Source organism: Polypterus senegalus, chromosome 18 (assembly GCF_016835505.1).
Source record: "Polypterus senegalus isolate Bchr_013 chromosome 18, ASM1683550v1, whole genome shotgun sequence".
In the NCBI taxonomy this organism is placed as follows: Eukaryota; Metazoa; Chordata; class Cladistia; order Polypteriformes; family Polypteridae; genus Polypterus; species Polypterus senegalus.
The window spans coordinates 22,897,203-22,915,946 of record NC_053171.1 but is presented as its reverse complement, the minus strand read 5'-3'; the positions used below and the strand labels follow the sequence as shown (position 1 = coordinate 22,915,946).

The 18,744-nt window shown below is 40.6% G+C and overlaps 1 protein-coding gene across 2 annotated transcripts; it reads left to right on the top strand.

The window, feature by feature from the left end:
- Positions 1–2,629: 2,629 nt before the first annotated feature.
- cdca4 (cell division cycle associated 4) lies at positions 2,630–11,881 on the top strand. Of its 2 annotated transcripts, XM_039741500.1 has the most exons (3): positions 2,630–2,790; positions 5,732–5,793; positions 9,098–11,881. In XM_039741500.1, the coding sequence occupies exons 2-3, from the start codon at positions 5,788–5,790 to the stop codon at positions 9,869–9,871; spliced, it is 780 nt and encodes a 259-aa protein (XP_039597434.1). In that variant the 5' UTR covers positions 2,630–2,790; positions 5,732–5,787; the 3' UTR covers positions 9,872–11,881. The 2 variants fall into 2 exon arrangements, with proteins under 2 accessions (XP_039597434.1, XP_039597435.1); XM_039741501.1 differs by lacking the exon at positions 5,732–5,793 and having other exon boundaries at positions 2,636–2,790.
- Positions 11,882–18,744: the final 6,863 nt, after the last annotated feature.

Below are 18,744 nucleotides of genomic sequence, written 5' to 3'. Positions count from 1 at the left end.
ATCACCACCTGGAGTCATCTTGGGTCTGATGCAGCAAGCTTCACACACCTGGATTTGGGGATGTTCTGCCATTCTTCCACTTAGATCCTCTCAAATCCTATCAGGTTGGATGATGACCATCAACAGACAGCTTCTTTCAGCTCTCCGGAGATGTTCAGTATGGTTAATGTCTGGACTCTGGCTGGGCCACTCAAAAACATTCACAGAGTTATTCCTAATCCACTCCTGCGTTGTCTTTGGTTTGTGCTCAGCATCGTTGTCCTATTGAAAGGTGAGGCTTCAAGGTGAGCGCTCTGAAGTCCAGGGTACTCTGGAGTAGGTTTTCACCAAGGATATTTCTTTACTTTGCTCAGTTTAACTTTCCCTCAACCATGTTCACTATTGTAATCGTATTGCACAAATGATGAGTAGTCCTCGATTTCCTCCAGACGTGATGCTTAGAATTGAGGCCAGATAGTTCAGTCTTGGTTTCATCATAACTATAGAATCTTGTTTCACAGTGTCTGGGTGTCCTTTAGGTGTTTTTTATTTTTTTGCAAACTCCAAGCGGTTTTCATGTGTCGTCTGTCCACTCTGCCCCAAACCTCAGATACATGAATTGTTACAGTGGGTGGTTGTCCTTCTGGAGGTTTCTCTATCTTCACATATTGTCTGGAGCTCAGCCAGAGTGACCATCTGGCTCTTGGTCACTTCTCTCACCAAGACCCTTCTCTCCTGATTGCTCAGTTTGGACAGGTCTAGAAGTCATGGTGGTTGTTCCAAACTTCTTCCATTTAAGAATTATGGAGGGTACTGTGATCTTGGAAACCTTTAATGTTGTGGGAATTTTTTGCAGCCTTCCTCAAATATGTAACTCGACAAAATCCTGTTTATAGCTCTTCAGGTAATTCCATAGACCCCATGGTTTGGTTTTTGAGCAAATATACATTGTCAACTGTGAAACCTTCTATGGACATGTGTGTGTGTCCTAATCCTGTGCAATCAACTGAACAGACCACAGGTGGACTCCAAACAAGGTGTAGAAACACCTCAATGAAGCTTAATGGAATGAGATGCACCTGAGGCAGATTTCAAGCATCATAGTAAAGGGTCTGAATACCTGTGTCAGTCTGACAATTCAGTTTTTTGTGTTCATAAGAATTATTTACAAACACTTTGAAATCACTTCAGTTTTTTGTCTGACACCTCTTCACTCATCAGTACAAGAAAACACCCACGTATGAGATGCCGTTCAACTAGTCTTGATGTCAAATTATGCAAGGCATCAAGCTTTTTGGGGTTCCTAATGCTTCTGAAAATTTAGCTCCAACAAAAAAAAAAAAGCCAATTTCTAGGCCATTTTTTTTTTACCATATTTTGCACCAATTACATCCTTATGATAAAGGGTAAATCAGTGGGTGCCTTCAGCAAACACGATCAAGATCTGAAGTTGTGCACACCACATCAAACAACCTCAGGGGTTCACGCAGTAATGGGACACAAGAGGTCAAAGTTATTCCTTTTTACAAAACTTCAAAAAACAAAATGGTGGTAAGCTATACAGGCATGTCGAGTGTCGTTTTATGCTACTTCAAGGGTACTAATCACAAATATATTTTTGATATTTACTTTTTACCGATGGTCCTAGGCCTCTTAAGAGCCACTCTGAGAAGGTCAAAAGAAAGACAAATCTCAAAAATAAGCATGTGGGGTATTGTTTTGCACTATTTAAAGGTCAGCGATGTTATTTTGATCCTTTACTAGGTGTCTAGACCTCTATGGACCTCCATCAGGGGGTGAAAAATTACAAATTTTGATTACATCCAAGAATATTTATACTTCTAAACATTTCATTACATATTGTATTATATGCATAATTTGTGACAAAATTTGACTTAACTTTCAACATTAAATTGAAGCACTCAAATTCTGAAGTAACTATTATTGTTTATTATGTACTTTTACCTCATAAAGTTAATTACAATTCTTAAAGAAACTCTGAATTAAGGTAGCTTACTATAATTGAGCTTTTTTTATTCTTAATAAATTTGCAAAAATTCCTAAATACCTGCTTTTGCTTTGTCCTTCTGTGATACTGAGCATGATTTGATGAGGGGGAAAATTAAATGTTAACGATTTTAACATAACATAATGTGAAAGAACTGAAGAGGTCCGAATACCTTCTGAAGGCGTTGTAGTTATTGCTTAAGTGATTGCTGATCAGTTGGATGTTCGGCTTATTCTCCTATTTTGTAATGCTGTTAGATTGAATGACTAAAAAAATAATACTTTGTTTTTATTAGTTGTTATTATTGACACGTTATTTTTATTGTTTGATACCGGCATCTTGGCCATAACAGCTTCCTGCCTTGAACTAAAAGCTGAAGAGACGGGTTTCGGCTACCGCGATCTAACACTTAACTCGGTGACGATTGGGTAGCTTTAGAGAAAAATACAAATGAGTAGTCGTGTGTTTTAATAATATTTTTTCAGTGCTCAAAGGTAGGAGATCGCACAGGATCCTACGTTAACAATTTAGCGTTTGTTTTCCCAGCAGATTGACTCTATGAAATCGCGAGCCAACCTTTGTTCCTGCAGCCTTTCCGAGATCTCAACCCATCCTGTCAATCAAATGTTGTGACTCCACCCACTTCACCCTTCCTCTGCGGCGGCTCGTGGTCTCGGCTTCTCACTCAGGCCGAGAGAGACAAGGGGGGCAGGCGGATGTGTGTCTTCAATGCTTCAAGGATGCCCTTTTTACTGATCGTATTCGCTCATCACCCCTAAAAGTCGAGGCAGTACGTACAGAAGGTAAGCTAGGGTAAGGGTGACAGAAAAACCACTGCATTATATAGAAAAAGGAATTAAAAAAATCTTTTAAAACGGCATTGAAACCGTTTTGTATGCGGAAGTGCCCGCGCTTTAGTTTTTGTTTTATTTATCAGTCGTATCTTGATAAGTCGCGCAGACAGACCTTGGCGAAAGCAAGTAGTGTATGGGTCATTTTACAGTTGTTTCGGATTATTTTTGTTTCGATTACGATTTAAAGGAAACAAGTAACTGGGCGAGAAGGAGTTAGCAATTCCAAAATGGCTCCGGTCCTTGTCGTCTCTACTCCTCCCCGGGCTTGCCCACGCGCGCGCACGGGGGCGCACACGTCTTCTCCTGCTGGTTGGCAAAACGCGGAAGCAGCAGCGTTCGGGAGGATTGTACATAAAGGAAACCAGTTACCCACACCTCATTTTTGTGTCTTGGTTTGTGTGGCCCACTTTTAATTTTTTTACGTTTAGCGTTGTCCACGTATCGAATGGGGAAATACCTTTGCGTCACCGGGTCGTGGGGGATGGGCTGGAAGGGAGCTGTGTGGGCGGAGCGTGACTCCCAACCGGTGATTTCATTCACTGAAGCATCTTGGACTCTTCGGTGGGTTAGAGACCGCTAACGAGGGAGTCGTGCTTCTCTGGTCAAGATCCGCGTGAATTTGTGTTAGTCGTCAGTTGATGTGGACTTGGAGTAAAATTGGACCTTTTAAAAAAATGTAACCTGCTCCACATTACTGTATGATAACCAAGTAATGTTTTTAAAGGTTAATAAACCATATGAAATGTATTGCTGTGGCACCCTGTGTACTAAGTGTGATAACTTAGACTGTTCGTCTCACTGTTTGCCTGGAAACTCCCATTAAGAAGGGGAATCGTTTGCGAGAGAAAGGAAATCTGGTTTGTAAATGTAAATGCAGAGTGATTGTTTTAAAGTCAATTTAAGAAGAGACATATTTAGCTAATATCAAGTTTACATTTTTACGTTGATCTCCTGCTGTCACTTGTCGTTTTTCGCATTGTTCTGCGTGTCTTTGTCACCTCTTTTCAACTTCCAGCTACAGTTCAAAGATGTGCTCTCAAGTGGGCTGACAGCTCCAAATTGGCTTGGTGTAAGAGTGGGCAGGGTAGCCTAGCAGCAGAGACATAGGGTCTGCAAATAGCAAGATTATGGTTTCACTCTTAACCACCCACTGCCGTTTGTTTAAATTAAATTGTTAGTTGCACAAATTTGTGTAACAGTAGTGTAGAAAGGCAGTACATTTAATAAGTAATAAATATAACTTGGAAAGTATGTAATTTTACAGTCATATCTATGAATCTTTATTCAACAAATATGCTCAGGTGTCCTAATATTTCATGATTTTTTTTCTCCCCAAATTCCTCAAATTTTCAACCTCCTCCTCCATTTTGTAGCTCCCACTAGAGGCAGAATGGATGGTTCTTGGTAGTCAAAAAGCCCAAGGAGATATTGTGTTGTTTGAATGATTTGTTCACATAATCCATACATTGAGAGAGCAGTGTGCCATCTAGGAAGACTTTTCTTTGATCCATCAGACTGCCTACACTTTCTATATAGCATTTGCAAATCTTTTGTGCATTTTTATTTGAGACTTTTGTAATCTGATAGAACTGAGACCACTCTCATCAAAATGCACTTCACCGAGTGCTCCATTGGAAAGCTTAGCAGTCATAATTTCACCTTGCACATTGAAAGAGGAGCGAAATCTGCTGAGATGGATGTAGGTTTACCTAATAGTGTAGTGGGTGCAATCACATTAGCATTGTTCTCACAGATAAAACTTCCTTTACGTTTTAGTTGTAGTTTTACAAATAAAGCCAAAAAGTAAATTAAAAGGCTATGCTTATGTTTTATTCATCGATCTGTTAAGCACAACCAAAGTTGGGTCATTATGAGCTAAATTTTTTTTTTCTTTCTAGATTCTTAAGTTACTTAAATTTCCAAAGCGGTATTTTAAGTAACTGTATGAAACTTCAAAAATAAATGTATGAAAATTTCAGGATTTTCTTTTGAAGTTGAATAAACCAGCAACACAATATAGGCAAATACAGATTGGTCAAGTTATCAATTTGTTTAAAAAAATGAAAATGTAAAAAAGGCCCTCAACAATAAATATTTAGCATTTACATACAAGTGTACTGGAGATTAGACACTAGACCAGCAACTGTAGAAGTGAATCCACCTCTGCATTACTACAGCGGAGTCTTAAAGCGGCGTACCATAATGTCCACTGCATTCTCCTCCATCCAATGTGACAGAAGTGCTAAAGCAGGGTGTAGGTGTGCTCATCTGAAATCATTCCCAGGTAAGTAGGTAGAGAACTAGATGTATAGATAGTGCTTCTTTTGTAGTTTAGCTTTTACAGATGCTTGCAAAATATACAAACAACAAAACCTAGCATCTCATACACACACAAAGTACAAAAAAAAAAAAAGTAACGTGTTTTCTTGGAGTGCCTCCTTTGAAAGACCTCAGATTGGTCACCTTTCACCAGCTCCCAGCAGTTGAGTAAATGTTTTGCCTTTTAGAAGCCTAAATTTACATTCATATACAATGCACAACTAGCTGAATACAGAATGTGCAGAAGTGCCCATCCAAATGTAATGAAACATTTCACTCAATCCACGAATATGAAAAGTTTTTAAAACAAGAGCAGGTCATTTTGTGGCTATTTAAAAATGGCTTTGTGCTTCCTTATGTAGTCAAGCTGAGACCTGATGTGCCCAAGGTGCTACATTTAGTTATGCCATTTGTTAATTAGTTTTGTACATTTACATTCCTGTAGGCTTTGTGAGGCAATATTTATTAATATAGCAGCTATAGAATAGAAGTATGAAGATTTGAGAGGTGGACAGAATATTGCATGGGCTACATGCTCTCTGAAAAATAAGTTCACTTATTTATTTTGCAGACTTAATTGCCTAAACACCTCAACCCAGGCAACAGAAGGACAAAAACACACAAAAAATGAAGGTAAAACATTGAATTAACGTCTTAAGAATAACAGTTGTTGAGCCACAGGAGAGTCTTATTTTACCAAGGAAAAAAAAGGTCTGGTACAAATGTGAAAGTATAGTCATGGAAGGCATTAGTGTCCCTGCATTTGTGGCTCCTCATCTATGCCCAGGTAACTTCGTTCCAAGTGAAGTTCCACAATTGCATTAGTAAATATAATGGTGAATTCTAAATGGAGTGAACTTCCCTCTATAATCATTGTAATGGACAGCCAGCCGCAGATTGTATTTGTTGTTTTGTGATCATTTTCATCCAATATTGTTTAAGGTTTAATCCAATAAATTATGCTGTTGTCGTAAACCCCACCTATTGTCCTTGATTCTGTATGTGACCAAAATATTTTGGTAAGTTCTTTATTAAATAAAAGGATCTTGGGTTTTTCCTTGACCTCTGTATTGTTTTGTAGATGTTCTCTGGATGTTTACATTCAAAAAGGAATTTATATTTTTGGTAAAAAAAAAACATACAAAAATGTGTTGGTGTATTAATACTGCTCTTGATATTTCGTTTTTCGAGGAGAACCATTATGACTTGTTCAGTTAAGATAACATAACTGTATATGGCTTTATTTTTCTTACTGGTTTGACAGTATTTTTTAATCAATTTACATAAAGTACAGCCTTACTAAGAGACAAATAGGTTTTCAGGCTTTTCCCCCTTTTTACTGTGTTTGATCCTGCAACTGTTTACTGAACACCTCTTTCTTTGATCACAGCTATGCAGAACAAGCCATATTGTTATTGAAATATCTCTCAACAACAATATTTATAGAGCACATTTTCATACAACCGATGTAGCTCAAAGTTCTTTACATGATGGAGAGAGAAAAAACACAAAATAATTAAAATTATGGAACATTAATTAACATAGGGTAAAAGTAAAGTCCGATGGCCAGGGAGGAGAGAAAAAACCATCAAAAACTCCAGACAGCTAGAGAGAAAAAAAAATCTGCAGGGGTTCCAGGCCACGGGACCGCCCAGCCCCCTCTAGGCATTCTACCTAACATAAATGGCCTCAATCAGTCATCATTGTATTCGAGGTTCTCATGGAAGAAATCTGATGATGGTCATGTGGACTTCTGGCCTTTAATCCAGTGTAAGAACATCACAGTGCTTTGATTAGGTGGTGGTGGCGGTGCAGATCGCCACCACAGAAAACCGGAAAAAGAGAAGAGAAAGTAGGGGTTAGTACGGATTTTGGAGCCACCATAAATAATAATGATAGTTAAATACTGATGCTCTGTATATTCAATTAATTAAGATGAAGCTATGAGAAAGCCATGTCAAAGTAATGTGTTTTCAAGTGCTCCATCGTATTAGCCTGACACATTCCTATTGGCAAGTTATTCCAGATTTTTGGTGCATAACAGAACGCCACCTCACCACTTTTAAGTTTAACTCTTGGAATTCTAAGTAGACACTATTTTGAAGATCTAAGGTTACGATTTGGAGTGTAAGGTGTAAGACAATCCAAAATATAAGATGGAGCGAGATTATTTAAGGCTTTTTAAACCATAAGCAGTATTTCAAAGGCAATTCTAAATGACATAGGTAACCAGTGTAGTGATGTCAAAACTGGGGTGATGTGCTCAGGTTTTCATTTCCGAGTAAAGAATCTCAGTATTGTGACATACTACCCTGAAAGAAAATGTGCCATGGCTTGACAGTGTCACCATCTCCAGTGTATGCTGGCATCTGTTTTATACACAAGCATCATTAATAATTCTTATGTACCAATGTACTATTTCTTTATTTCACTTTAGACAAAGTAATACAAACCCTAAGGGGTTATTATGGAAATCATATTTGGATTCCCTTTGTTGATGCAATTTGAACAACAAACATTCTAAATTTGCATGATCTTTTGCTGCGAGTCTGGTAGAAAATTACCCTCATGCTTAGGACAATATGGAGTACAGCCACTTTAGATCTCAACTGTGGAAACCGTTTTAGATGGCTACTTTAGTGTAACCACCATTATCCATTAGATGGCGTATCAATATGTCTTATTTCTTGAACCTTCAAGCTGTCAGTAAAAGAGTTAATACATTTTACTTACATATTTCAGTAGTATTGCTGATGCACTTTCTTGATAGCAAGAGTTTAGATCACCCAAGACCACAAGCAGTAACCAGGTGTATAATGTAGTAGAGTAAAAAGCCAAAAGAGTTGGTGGGTTTGGGCAAGGCAGGTTTTTCAAATAGTATTTCAGAAACAATCATGCAACTAATGTTTTAACTGTCTAATTACATCAAGTTATAGGGACATGGCACGCATAGCTAAAGACAATCTGATGCGCCCAGTTTCTCCAGTGTAGCATTTAACATCTGTAAAACACACCTAGGATTAGTACAGGAGACAAAGGGTAATTTTAATCAACAGTGATGCAACCTTCCTAAGGGAAAAAAAAGTGTAGTAACTGTAGAGTTAAGTTTGAGTGTTCACCAAGGGTAATGTACCAAGGCTTTGGCAACACAGACAATGTTGGCAATAAAAGTCCTTGCATGTTTGGCAGGACGATAATGGGCAAGCAGTGATGAAAGGCTTTGATATTAGATTTTATAGTTCACAAAAGAAGAATTAAAACTATAAATGTAACAGTTTCAACCTAGGGGAAATTTTCCCACATTCAGAAAAAAGCAGGAGCTGCAGATTCAAGGAATGAGCCATCAATGGAAAGGGGACTGGTATACTGTATTTACATACTAGTATTAGAAACTCGCACACACCACATTTATTTGCTTGCTCTCCCATGTTGATGGCATTGCGGTTTCTCCTTGTCGGGAGGGCTCAAGGAGTTTTTGTTTCTTCTTGGCAATTTAAACTTGGGTGGGGATGCATGTGCCTTGGCTGCTCTGGGAGCAGAAGTCGATAGACTTTAGAGAGATTCCAAAGTTGCATGGATAACTGGCTAATTTTCAATTCATTGCCAATGTGTAACTTTAACACCAGCAATCAGAAAGATGACAAGCTTCTGAAGTTCTGTCAAAGTGGGATTCCTGTCCATTTTCAAAATGATACCAATGACAATCATGATTTTGATGGTGGAATTGAGGTGTTTAATTGTACATGAGAAAATTACATTTAATAATTTGCAATTCTTTTTGCAGTACTAGTTGGCTTGGATTTTTTTTTTCTTTCCTGCAATTAGATACTGGTCTATTTGGAAGCCACAAAAGAATGAATTGTTCAATGTCTTGAAGTAAGTGATACCATCTGTTAAACAGAAACATTAAATACCTATTTTCTTTTCCCATTTACAGAACAAAATGTTTCCAAAAGGCACAAAACGCAAGTTTTCTGACAATGAAGATATTGTTGAGGAGAATTCAGTTAGTATTAAAGTCATGTCTTCTTACAATCTGCAACGACAATCGCTATTGGATATGTCATTGATTAAGCTCCAGCTTTGCCATATGCTTGCAGAGCCTAACCTGTGCAGATCTGTACTCATTGCCAATACAGTGAGACAGATCCAGGAGGAGATGACTCTGGATGGTAGCTGGCCAGTCATGACAGAAACCCTGAATACAAACCAGAACCCTTCTGATCGCCTGATTGCAACAGAAATTTTGTGTCGAACATCAAAGGACGGTGAGGAAGAAAAGACATTTTCTGTTGTTACTTACGATAACTTGCATACTGAAGAGGTATTAGAGGACTCTTTATGCATAACATCAACTGAAGAAGTCCCAGTTTTTCTACCAAGTACTTTTGGTGCCTGGGAAAGAGAAGATCTGAAGAAGAATTCAGATGATCCCAAGCCAACAGATCAAGTGTTTGGAGCTTTTGAACTGAAAAGTCCAGTAGCAACACCTGACCCATCTATTGACGAGCTCTTTTCAGACGTTGACACTTCGTATTATGACCTTGACACCATGTTGACCGGAATACATGGCACTCCAAAAATGGGGCCTTATGACTTGTTAGACAGCTTGTCATCATCTCACAGCCCTTCATCAGTTACTTCAAATTTGAGTTGCAGGTCTGATCTGAATGAATTAGATCATATCATGGAGATCATCGTTGGCTCTTAAACTGTATAATCATTCCAAGACCTAAATAGACCTTGAGAGTATGCCAAATAGCCTTTAACTAGTGTTCATTATTTTTTATTTCTGTTTTGTTACACAATCTGAAGGACCTTTTTTCTGAAAGCAATTCAGAAGTTACCCGTTTACTGTACTTTTTATTTATTGACATTTAGTCCTAAATGTCTTTACACTACATGCTTTTGAATATACAAAACCATTCTTAAGACTAAACATATTTTCCTACAGAAATACAATATATATTTTAAACCCACTGCTGGAATATATTATAGTACTTTTAGAACTTTTTACCTAAAAAAAAAAAAAACATAAATTCAGTATAAATCTATATGATGTCTTCCTTTTTGAATGACTGAGATAATGAATATGTGCCTGAAATGGAGATTTGACCAACAAATTTTGCAAATAGTATACAAAATTTACTAAAATGTAATGTGTATATTCATGCTTATGCAAAAAATGCATGGCTTTAGCCTCAGAAAAATTAACAAGGAATATACTTGAAGGTTTCATATAAAAAATGATATCCTACATGCTCTTGCTTTTGCCGGTTGAAAACATATTGTATGTTTTTTGTTACAAAAAATGAAGACTTTGGGTGAAACCCAGTTTTAAGTTATTGAGAGTATTTATTTTTGTATTTATTACAGTATGCATATGCTGACTTGGGAGTTTATTTTAAACAATATTAAAGTCTGTCGGCTTATAAAGGTTATCCAACCTCCTTCCCACTTTTGACGTTTAAAAATTACCAAGGTATACGCGTTAACTAAGCAGTATTTTCTTTTTTTATTTGCTCTCACTTTTAGCATAAAACATATGGAATGTTATGGAATAACATGAAATGGTTATTAAAAAAAAAACGTACAGAAAAAAAATACCTTTTGAACATGCAGGTGTATGTTTGTAAACTCTTCTTAATGTTTGGCATCATTTAAATGTTTACTGAAAGTTCACTCAGGCAATGCAATCCTGTTTATATTTAGCAACCAGTGTTAATTTGCATAAATCTCTCTGTTGGGCAACTGCAGTTTCAAAGCATTGTGTAGGTCATTCAAGGAGTGTACATGAGTGGCAATATAGAATGATATGCATTTTCTATATTTTGAAAAATTGTAAACATTTTGTAAATATTTTTAATAAAAAGTTTGCTAATGTACCTTATGAGTCCTCCGTAAGCTTTCATAAGAGCAAAATAAATTCAAAATGTCCGCATATAAGTGCCACAATGATTTAGCCAGAGTGCGCCTTAAAATTTGGGGGTAGGCAAAGTCAGTGTTGGTGTGCTGGAGTGGCTGCACGTTTTTGTTCCAACCCAATTCCTTAATGAGTAGTCAGTTATTGCTGTTGAAGCACTTATTGATTAAGCAACCTTTTCCTGTTTCACTTTAGTGGTCTTGAGTCTTTAGGTTCCCCATCCTTTATTTATTCCTAAACTGCTGGCTTCATGGTTAATTGCTCCTTATTAGTAATGGGATGCAAAACAAGAGGGCTGCAGTCCTCCGTCTAAAGCTTCTGGCACATTACACACCTTCTAGTCGTTTGGTACCCCAGGCTTACCATCTACAGTCACTGGACTGTGTCAGTTTACAGGATTGAAAATTGATGTCCATGTCACATTTAGTTGCAGTACAGAAGTTGTGTAATGTGGCATCAGCTGCAAACTGTACACACTGCGTGTCTTAGTGCAATGCGTCTGCCATACTCAATGACTGGAGGTAGTGAGCAAGCTAAGCCGATGTCGCCTTACACAAAGTAGTGCATCTGCAGCGGTTTATTTTAAAGAATTAATAACAAGGTTGTCCTGTCAAACATCAGTACACAATGTACCAACCGCAAACATCGACTAGTCTTACAAGAAAGATGCAGGATTAATAAAAAAATCAAGGAGTGGCAGACTACTGTAGGTAACTTTTTTTAATGATTAAGAGCTGATGAAAATTTTGCCACATCTGTATTAGAGCTATAACTAGGTTTTAAAGAGGAAAAAAAAAAGTGTTAAAAGGAGGCAGTCAAGTCAAATTGGGGAGCATGCAACCCCCAGGCAGACACGCTGTCTAGTCCCACCAGCCGGAAGTAACCCTCTGTCTGCCGCAGCCAGGTGTTACGTGGGCGGCCCCTTGGCCTGGTACAGCCACTCTGGTTCCCAACAATAAGGATCTTACAAGCTGGATCACCCTCTGGGAAACGCGGCACATGGCCGTAGTGCCATAACTGATGCTCCCTCACAATGCAGGTAATGTGCCTCATTCGACACAAAGTCAAACCAAACGGTACCCAAGGATTTTCCAGAGAGACACAGTACCAAAAGGAGTCCAGTCTTCGTCTCAGGTCACTGGATAGTATGGGAAATAAAAATAGTATATTCATGTATTAGCATAAACAAATATCGAAAAATATATAAGCAATAACCTTAGTGCAAATATTAATACAAGTTCGGCCTTCTAAACAAATGGTTAAATAAAAGGCACATGCCATATTTCTTTTTAATTAAAGCTTTGCTCTAGCTACCAATATAATCTAGCTAGAGGACCCAGGAAGGGAGGATGATGAGATAAAGACAGCTCAAGGATGGAAGGAGGGAAAACACCTGTTGGCTCTCAGCCGACCTAAAAATAAGCAAAGCAGAAAACAAATAACAAAATAAGAAATATTGGTGGTTCTAATAAGAGTTAGACTGACTGCGAAAAGGGAGTCAGGAGAAAGCAGCGAATAGGCCGCTTCTACCAAGGTCAGAATGATAAAATGATTATATAAGCTGTGAATTTTGAACTGATTAGGGCGCGACTTGATTTGGCCGAATTGGGTCGAGTCCGTGTTATTGTTTTATTGCAATAAAACTATTCTGTTTGCCCATCCTCTGACTCCTAAGAGCCTTCATTTCAGGTGAAGACCTTTCGGTGCGTCATTTGCTCCTACGATTTCGCTTCGTCAATAGCATCCATGTCTCGCAACCATATAGCAAGACAGAAAGCACCAGAACTCTAAAGACTTGGACCTTTGTCCTTTTGCATAGATAGCGCCACACACCCCTTTCCAGCCACCTCATGCGTCTACAGACTTCATAGGAAGAGTCACCAGAGACATGAATGTCACTGCCAAGGTAAGTAAACCTCTCAACAAGGTCAACGCTCTTTCCGCAAACAGACACACTGCTGATGGCTGTGCACAAGAGGTCATTAAAAGCCTGGATCTTGGGTTTTTATCCAGGACACTCACAAGCCCAGACACTCGGACTCCTCACTTAGTCTCTCAAGAGTCCCAATCAGAGCCTCCATTGACTCCGAAGATCACAGCATCGTCAGCAAAGTCAAGATCCGTGAATCTTTCTTCACCAACAGATGCTCCACAGCCGCTGAACCCTACGACTTTGCCCAACGGCCAGTCCATACAAGGATTGTACAGAGTAGGAGCAAAAACACACCCCTGATGAACCCCAGAATCAACTGGGAAAAACGCAGAGGTCCTGCCTGCACTCTGCACAGCACTCACAGTACCAGTGTACAGGCTAGCCAGGATGTCCAGCAAACTCGAGGGGATCCCGTGATCCCTCAGGATGTCCCACAGGGCAGCTCGATCAACGGAGTTGAACACTTTGTGAAAATCAACAAAGGCTGCAAAGAAACTCTGCCGATATTCGCGTTTGTGCTTCATGAGAACCCTCAGTGCCAGGATGCGTTTGATTGTAGACTTCTTAGGCATAAAACCAGACTGTTCTGGTCACTGGTAGGTGAGCAAGCAATCACAGATCCTATTGATGACCCCAGCAAGGACCTTACCCAGCACCGAGAGCAGTGTTATCCCCCTGTAGTTGCTGCAATCCAGGCGATCACTCTTCCCTTTCCAGATAGGGACGACAAGTCCCATTTTCCAGTCAGTTGGGATGATGCCAGTCTCCCAAATGGAAGCAAAGATTGCTTGCAATACCAGGAGGACAGCCTTACCACCAGCCTGGAGAAGTTCACCCCGGATACCACAGATCCCTGCAGCCTTTCCCTCACTCAGCTGGTTCACCACATGTGCAATCTCAGTGAGATTGGGTAGTTCACAGCTAATTGGAGGATCAGCCCCAAGAACTGTGGAGCCAGAGATATCCAACGTCCTAGCCGGAGGATCAGCTTTGAACAACTGCTCAAAGTAGCCAGCCCAGCGGGTCACAACTACAGTGTCATCCATAAGGACCGTTCCATCAGCTGCCCTGACTGCGACTCTCCAAGGAACAGATTCAGATGTGCGCAGTACTTCGATTCCTCTGTAAGCAGGACGTGGGTCGCTAGACCACAGATGGTGTGTCACTTGCTCACAGATTCCTCTAACAAACACCTCTTTATCTGCCCTCAGAGCCCTCGCACCCATCCATCTCAGTTCCTGGTACAGACCAGAGTTGCCATTGAGCCGTGCGCTGCGACTCCTCTCGATATCCAGGGTGCCCTGCAAGATGAAACACCTCCTTTTGGGAACACCGGTAACACCAACACAACCCTCAGCAACCTTCATTGTCTTGTCAAGGAAGGCCTCCCACATCACATTAGGATCGGCAGTTGTACCCAGATCTGAAAGTTCCTCACACAAACTGCGTGCAGACTCATTAGATACAGCCTGGTCTTAGAGTCTGGCCAAGTCCAGGCTCATTTTCCTAGTAGGTGGTAACCTACTGGACCTAAGCTGGATCCTAAGAGTAGCAACAACAAGTCTGTGGTCAGAATTCACAAACTGGGCACTTCTGTAGACCCTGCTGTTCTGCAAGAGCCTCCAGCGTCTGCCCACGAGGGTGTGATCACTGTCCTTCACCGCACCACCAGTATTCGAGTACCAAGTCTAACGAGGTGGTTCAGGGCATTGGAACCAGGATCCAGCGATTCGCAGCCCCTGCCTTTTTGCCAAGTCAAGGAACATGCAGCCACTTTCACCACGGTCACCAGACCCATGGGGGCTGAGACAATCTTAATAGCCAGCCCTGTCAGTGCCAGTGGTTGCATTGAAGTCACCCATGACCAGGATTGTCAGCTTGTGGGCACCCATCAACCACCGAGCGAAGCTGCGAATAAAATGTCTCCCTCGCCGAGACATCACTCACCGCGGTCGGAGCATACACTGAGACAACAGCCAAGGCACCCAGGGAGTGCCATAATCTGAGTCTCATAATACGCTCGTTGAAAGGAAGTGACATCGGATACCATCAGAAGAAGCCAATCAGCTATAGCAACAGCTACTCCCCAAGTAGGACAGCCATCAGACCAACCAGACCAATAAAAGGTGTATCCACCTACAGAGATCTGGCCAGTCCCCGGTCTGCGCACCTCAGAGAGTACCGCCACTGAAATTCGGAGTTTATGCAGCTCCTCCGACAGCAGAGGAAGATGATCTTCTTGCCAGAGAGACAAAACGTTCCATGCGCCCACCCATATGGGCTGCCTCAAATTGGGACCCAAGTGCTGCCATGCAGCGGGCGATGCCTTCAGCACCACACCAGTTCCGATCCCCAACAGACCAGACCCTATTGGCTCTCCAACGGTTTCGACTCTTCCAGGGATGGGGCTCCCGAGGGCTTCCCCCCCATCCCCTTCATGATGCGAACAGCCTTCCTATGGGCAGCTGCAGCAGAGCTACTCCCGCAGAGAGCAAAATGGAGTTCTTTCTGTAGTCTCGGAGCTTTGTGAAGTTTTTTTACTGTGGCTGGAGTGCCAATCCTGCCATCCCCCCATATGATTTCCCAGCAAGTTGGAGGACCGCTTGCAGGGTCGGATGCAGTTTAACGTCATACCCAGGACAAAGGCAGGCAGTGTTGGATAGATTTACACTTCCCTGTAGGGTGGCCCAGTGTTTGTCCTTACTGTGTGGAGTCTGCATGTTCTCTGTGTGTCCACATCCATGTGCAAAGACAGGCAGGTTAGGTGGACCGACGATACTAGATTGGCCCGTGCGTGTGTGTGTGTGTGTGTGTGTTCACCCCTTCCAGTGGACTGTTCCTCCTTTACATTCGCAATGCCTTCTGGGATAGGCTGTAGCACCAGCAAGCCCCTTACTCAGGATTAACCAGGTTTAGTATGTGGTAGGGTTCACAATCTGTAATGCCTGTTCTTTGAATTTTTCATCTTATAACAGCGTTTCTCAACATTTAAGTATTTGCGACCCGAGTTTTCATAACAGTTTTAATCACGCCCCAACTTTTTTTTTTTGAAATGTAGATGCATATTTTATTATACCGCCTTAACTTTTATCGACATTTATCTAACTCTATATTTATTGTTCTAGTATCAGAATGTAATTTAAGTTAATTTGTTTTGGTTTCAACATTTTTTTTCCATATTTTTGATTCTTGTTTTCTTTTTTCCACGTCTTCGCATCCACCTTTGTTACTTCGTGCCCCACAGGTTGAGAACCACTGTCTTGTAAGCTTGTCCTACTAAATTATTGACATATATGTGCCTTCTCAAAGCTGCTCGAAAGTTTGGCCATATCTAAAAGGCCCCGGCCATTTTGAGTGCCTTCACACTTGGAGGAAGACATGGCAATGGTGTGACAAAATGTTCAGTTCTGCTTTTCATTTTCAAATCAAGAAAGAAGTGCAGCTTCAGGTGGTGAAAAGACTCTGCAAAATATTTCATATTAAAAATTATGGACGACCAGTTTTCTAGTTTGTTTAGTCAAGAGGGAATGACATAAGGAAATGTTTAAAACAACTTTTTTTTTTTTTAAACGTAATATTCTTGGTGATCTAGTGGCTGTGGTAACGTAATCTTCACACTTCCCAGCTAAACTCAACTCCAGATCACGAAAACTGCCGACGAGCTCCTGTGCCAAACATGTTCTTTGCACACCAAAGTATTCCAGGCACAGAAAGAGAGTTTCTTGTGTAAAATATTGTAACAATTTTGGTAGATCAATTTTATGCACCATGATCTAAACTACTGCGTGTGAACGGAGACAGACAGTAGTAACCGTGTTGCGAAAGGCATGTAACTGCTTGAAACGCTAACAGGCTGGAGCACGTCTTCAAAAATGCACGGAATCCCAACAGGCTGGGGCATGTTAGACGCTTGTGGCTACAGAACATTTATGGAATTTTAACTGACTTTAAATTTAGGTCTAGACACTTAAAGTAAGAAGGGTCTTTAAATAATTGGCCAATTGTGAGATTTAGCACTATAAAATAGTGGGAACTGCCCCAAAGAAGGTTAAAAGCCTGCAAATGAACAAAGATGGAAAGACAGCTGAAAGTAAGATGGCCGTCATTACCATTTTCATTCCCCCAATGGGCTTGTGCTGGCTTGACTTAAAAAATAATCAATCAGCACTAACATGAACTAAACAGCAAAAACTAGTCCAGCAGTAATGGCCCGGTTTAGAAATATTAAACAGTAATGTGTACTAAACCCAGAGCAAAGTCTTAGGACCACCATACTAATACAGTGCAGGACCTCATTTAATGGCCAGAACAGCCTTAAATCTACCAGTCATGGATTGCACAAGATGTTGGAAACATTCCTTTGAGGTTCTGCTCCATAATGACAATTTCTGCAGATTTCTCCGCTGTACCTTCAATGCAGAGAATCTCCTGTCCTACCACATCCGTAGGCGTTCTGTTAGATTCAGATCTGGCGACTAGGAAGGCCTCTGAAGAACACCAAACTCATTGTCAAGTTTATGAAACCAGCTTGAGATGACCTTTGCTTTGTGACATGCTACAAATACAATTCTCAAACAGCCTGTGACATTCAAGTGAAGACTGATTGGTATGAACAGGCCCAAAAAGTGTGCAAAGAAAATATTCATCAAACCATTAGACCATCACGAGCAGCAGCCTGGAGTGTTGACAGTGGTGAAGTTTGTCCCAAATTCTGACCCTGCCATCTGTGTGCCTCAGCATAAATCAAGATTCACCAGACCAGACTATGGTTTCTGTTGCCCGGTTTTGTGACACTCTGCCCACTGCAGCCTCAGCTTTCTGTTCTCGGCTGACAGGAGTGGAATCCATTGTGGTTGTGTACTGTTGTAGCCCATCTGCATCAAGGTTTGACGTGTTCTGCATTCTGAGATGCTTTTCTGCTCACCACACCTGTACAGAGTGGTCATCTGAGCTACTGTAGCCTTTCTGTCAGCTAGAACCAGTCTGGCCATTCTTCTCCTTCGTCAACAAGGACTTTCCATGCCAGTTACTGAAGGGATTTTGATTTTTCATCCTGCTTTTGATGTGAATACAAACTGAAGCTCTGGACCCCCTATCTGCATGTTTTCATACATTGCGCTGCTGCCACATGATTGGCCGATTAGATCATGGCACGGATAAGCAGGTGTACGGATGACCCTAGTAATCGGGCCAGGAGTGTGTATTAAATTGAGTGACAACATTAAGTGTAAGAGAATGAGGTTGGTGTGGTTAAAGTCAACCTAATGAAGAAATGAGAAACGGTGACATAAATTGGTTTATTAGTAAAACAAGTGGTTGGAATTAAAACAGGAACAGTGTGAACTCTTCTTCATGTCAGTGGAAAAGGTGCACTAAATACATTTATAGTAAGTTATTTACGTTACAGGATCTCATTTATCCAACACCAGAAAAACCTCTAAAAAAGATGACGACATTCCTTATTCAGTTTGTCTCTTAATGACACACATTCTGAGATTATTCATATATGAGTGAGAGAGAGAGAGAGAGAGAGAGAGAGAGAGAGAGAGAGAGAGAGAGAGAGAGAGAGAGAGATTGGTGAGGGTGTTCTCCTCACTAGTGACAGTGCCGGAGAATGTCACATTACCTGGAACACGTGACAGTAATGACCCTACCGAGTGTTTTCATTAAATCTAAGTGACAAATGCATTATTCATGTGTTTACTCCCAAGTTATAAAACTCTGACTG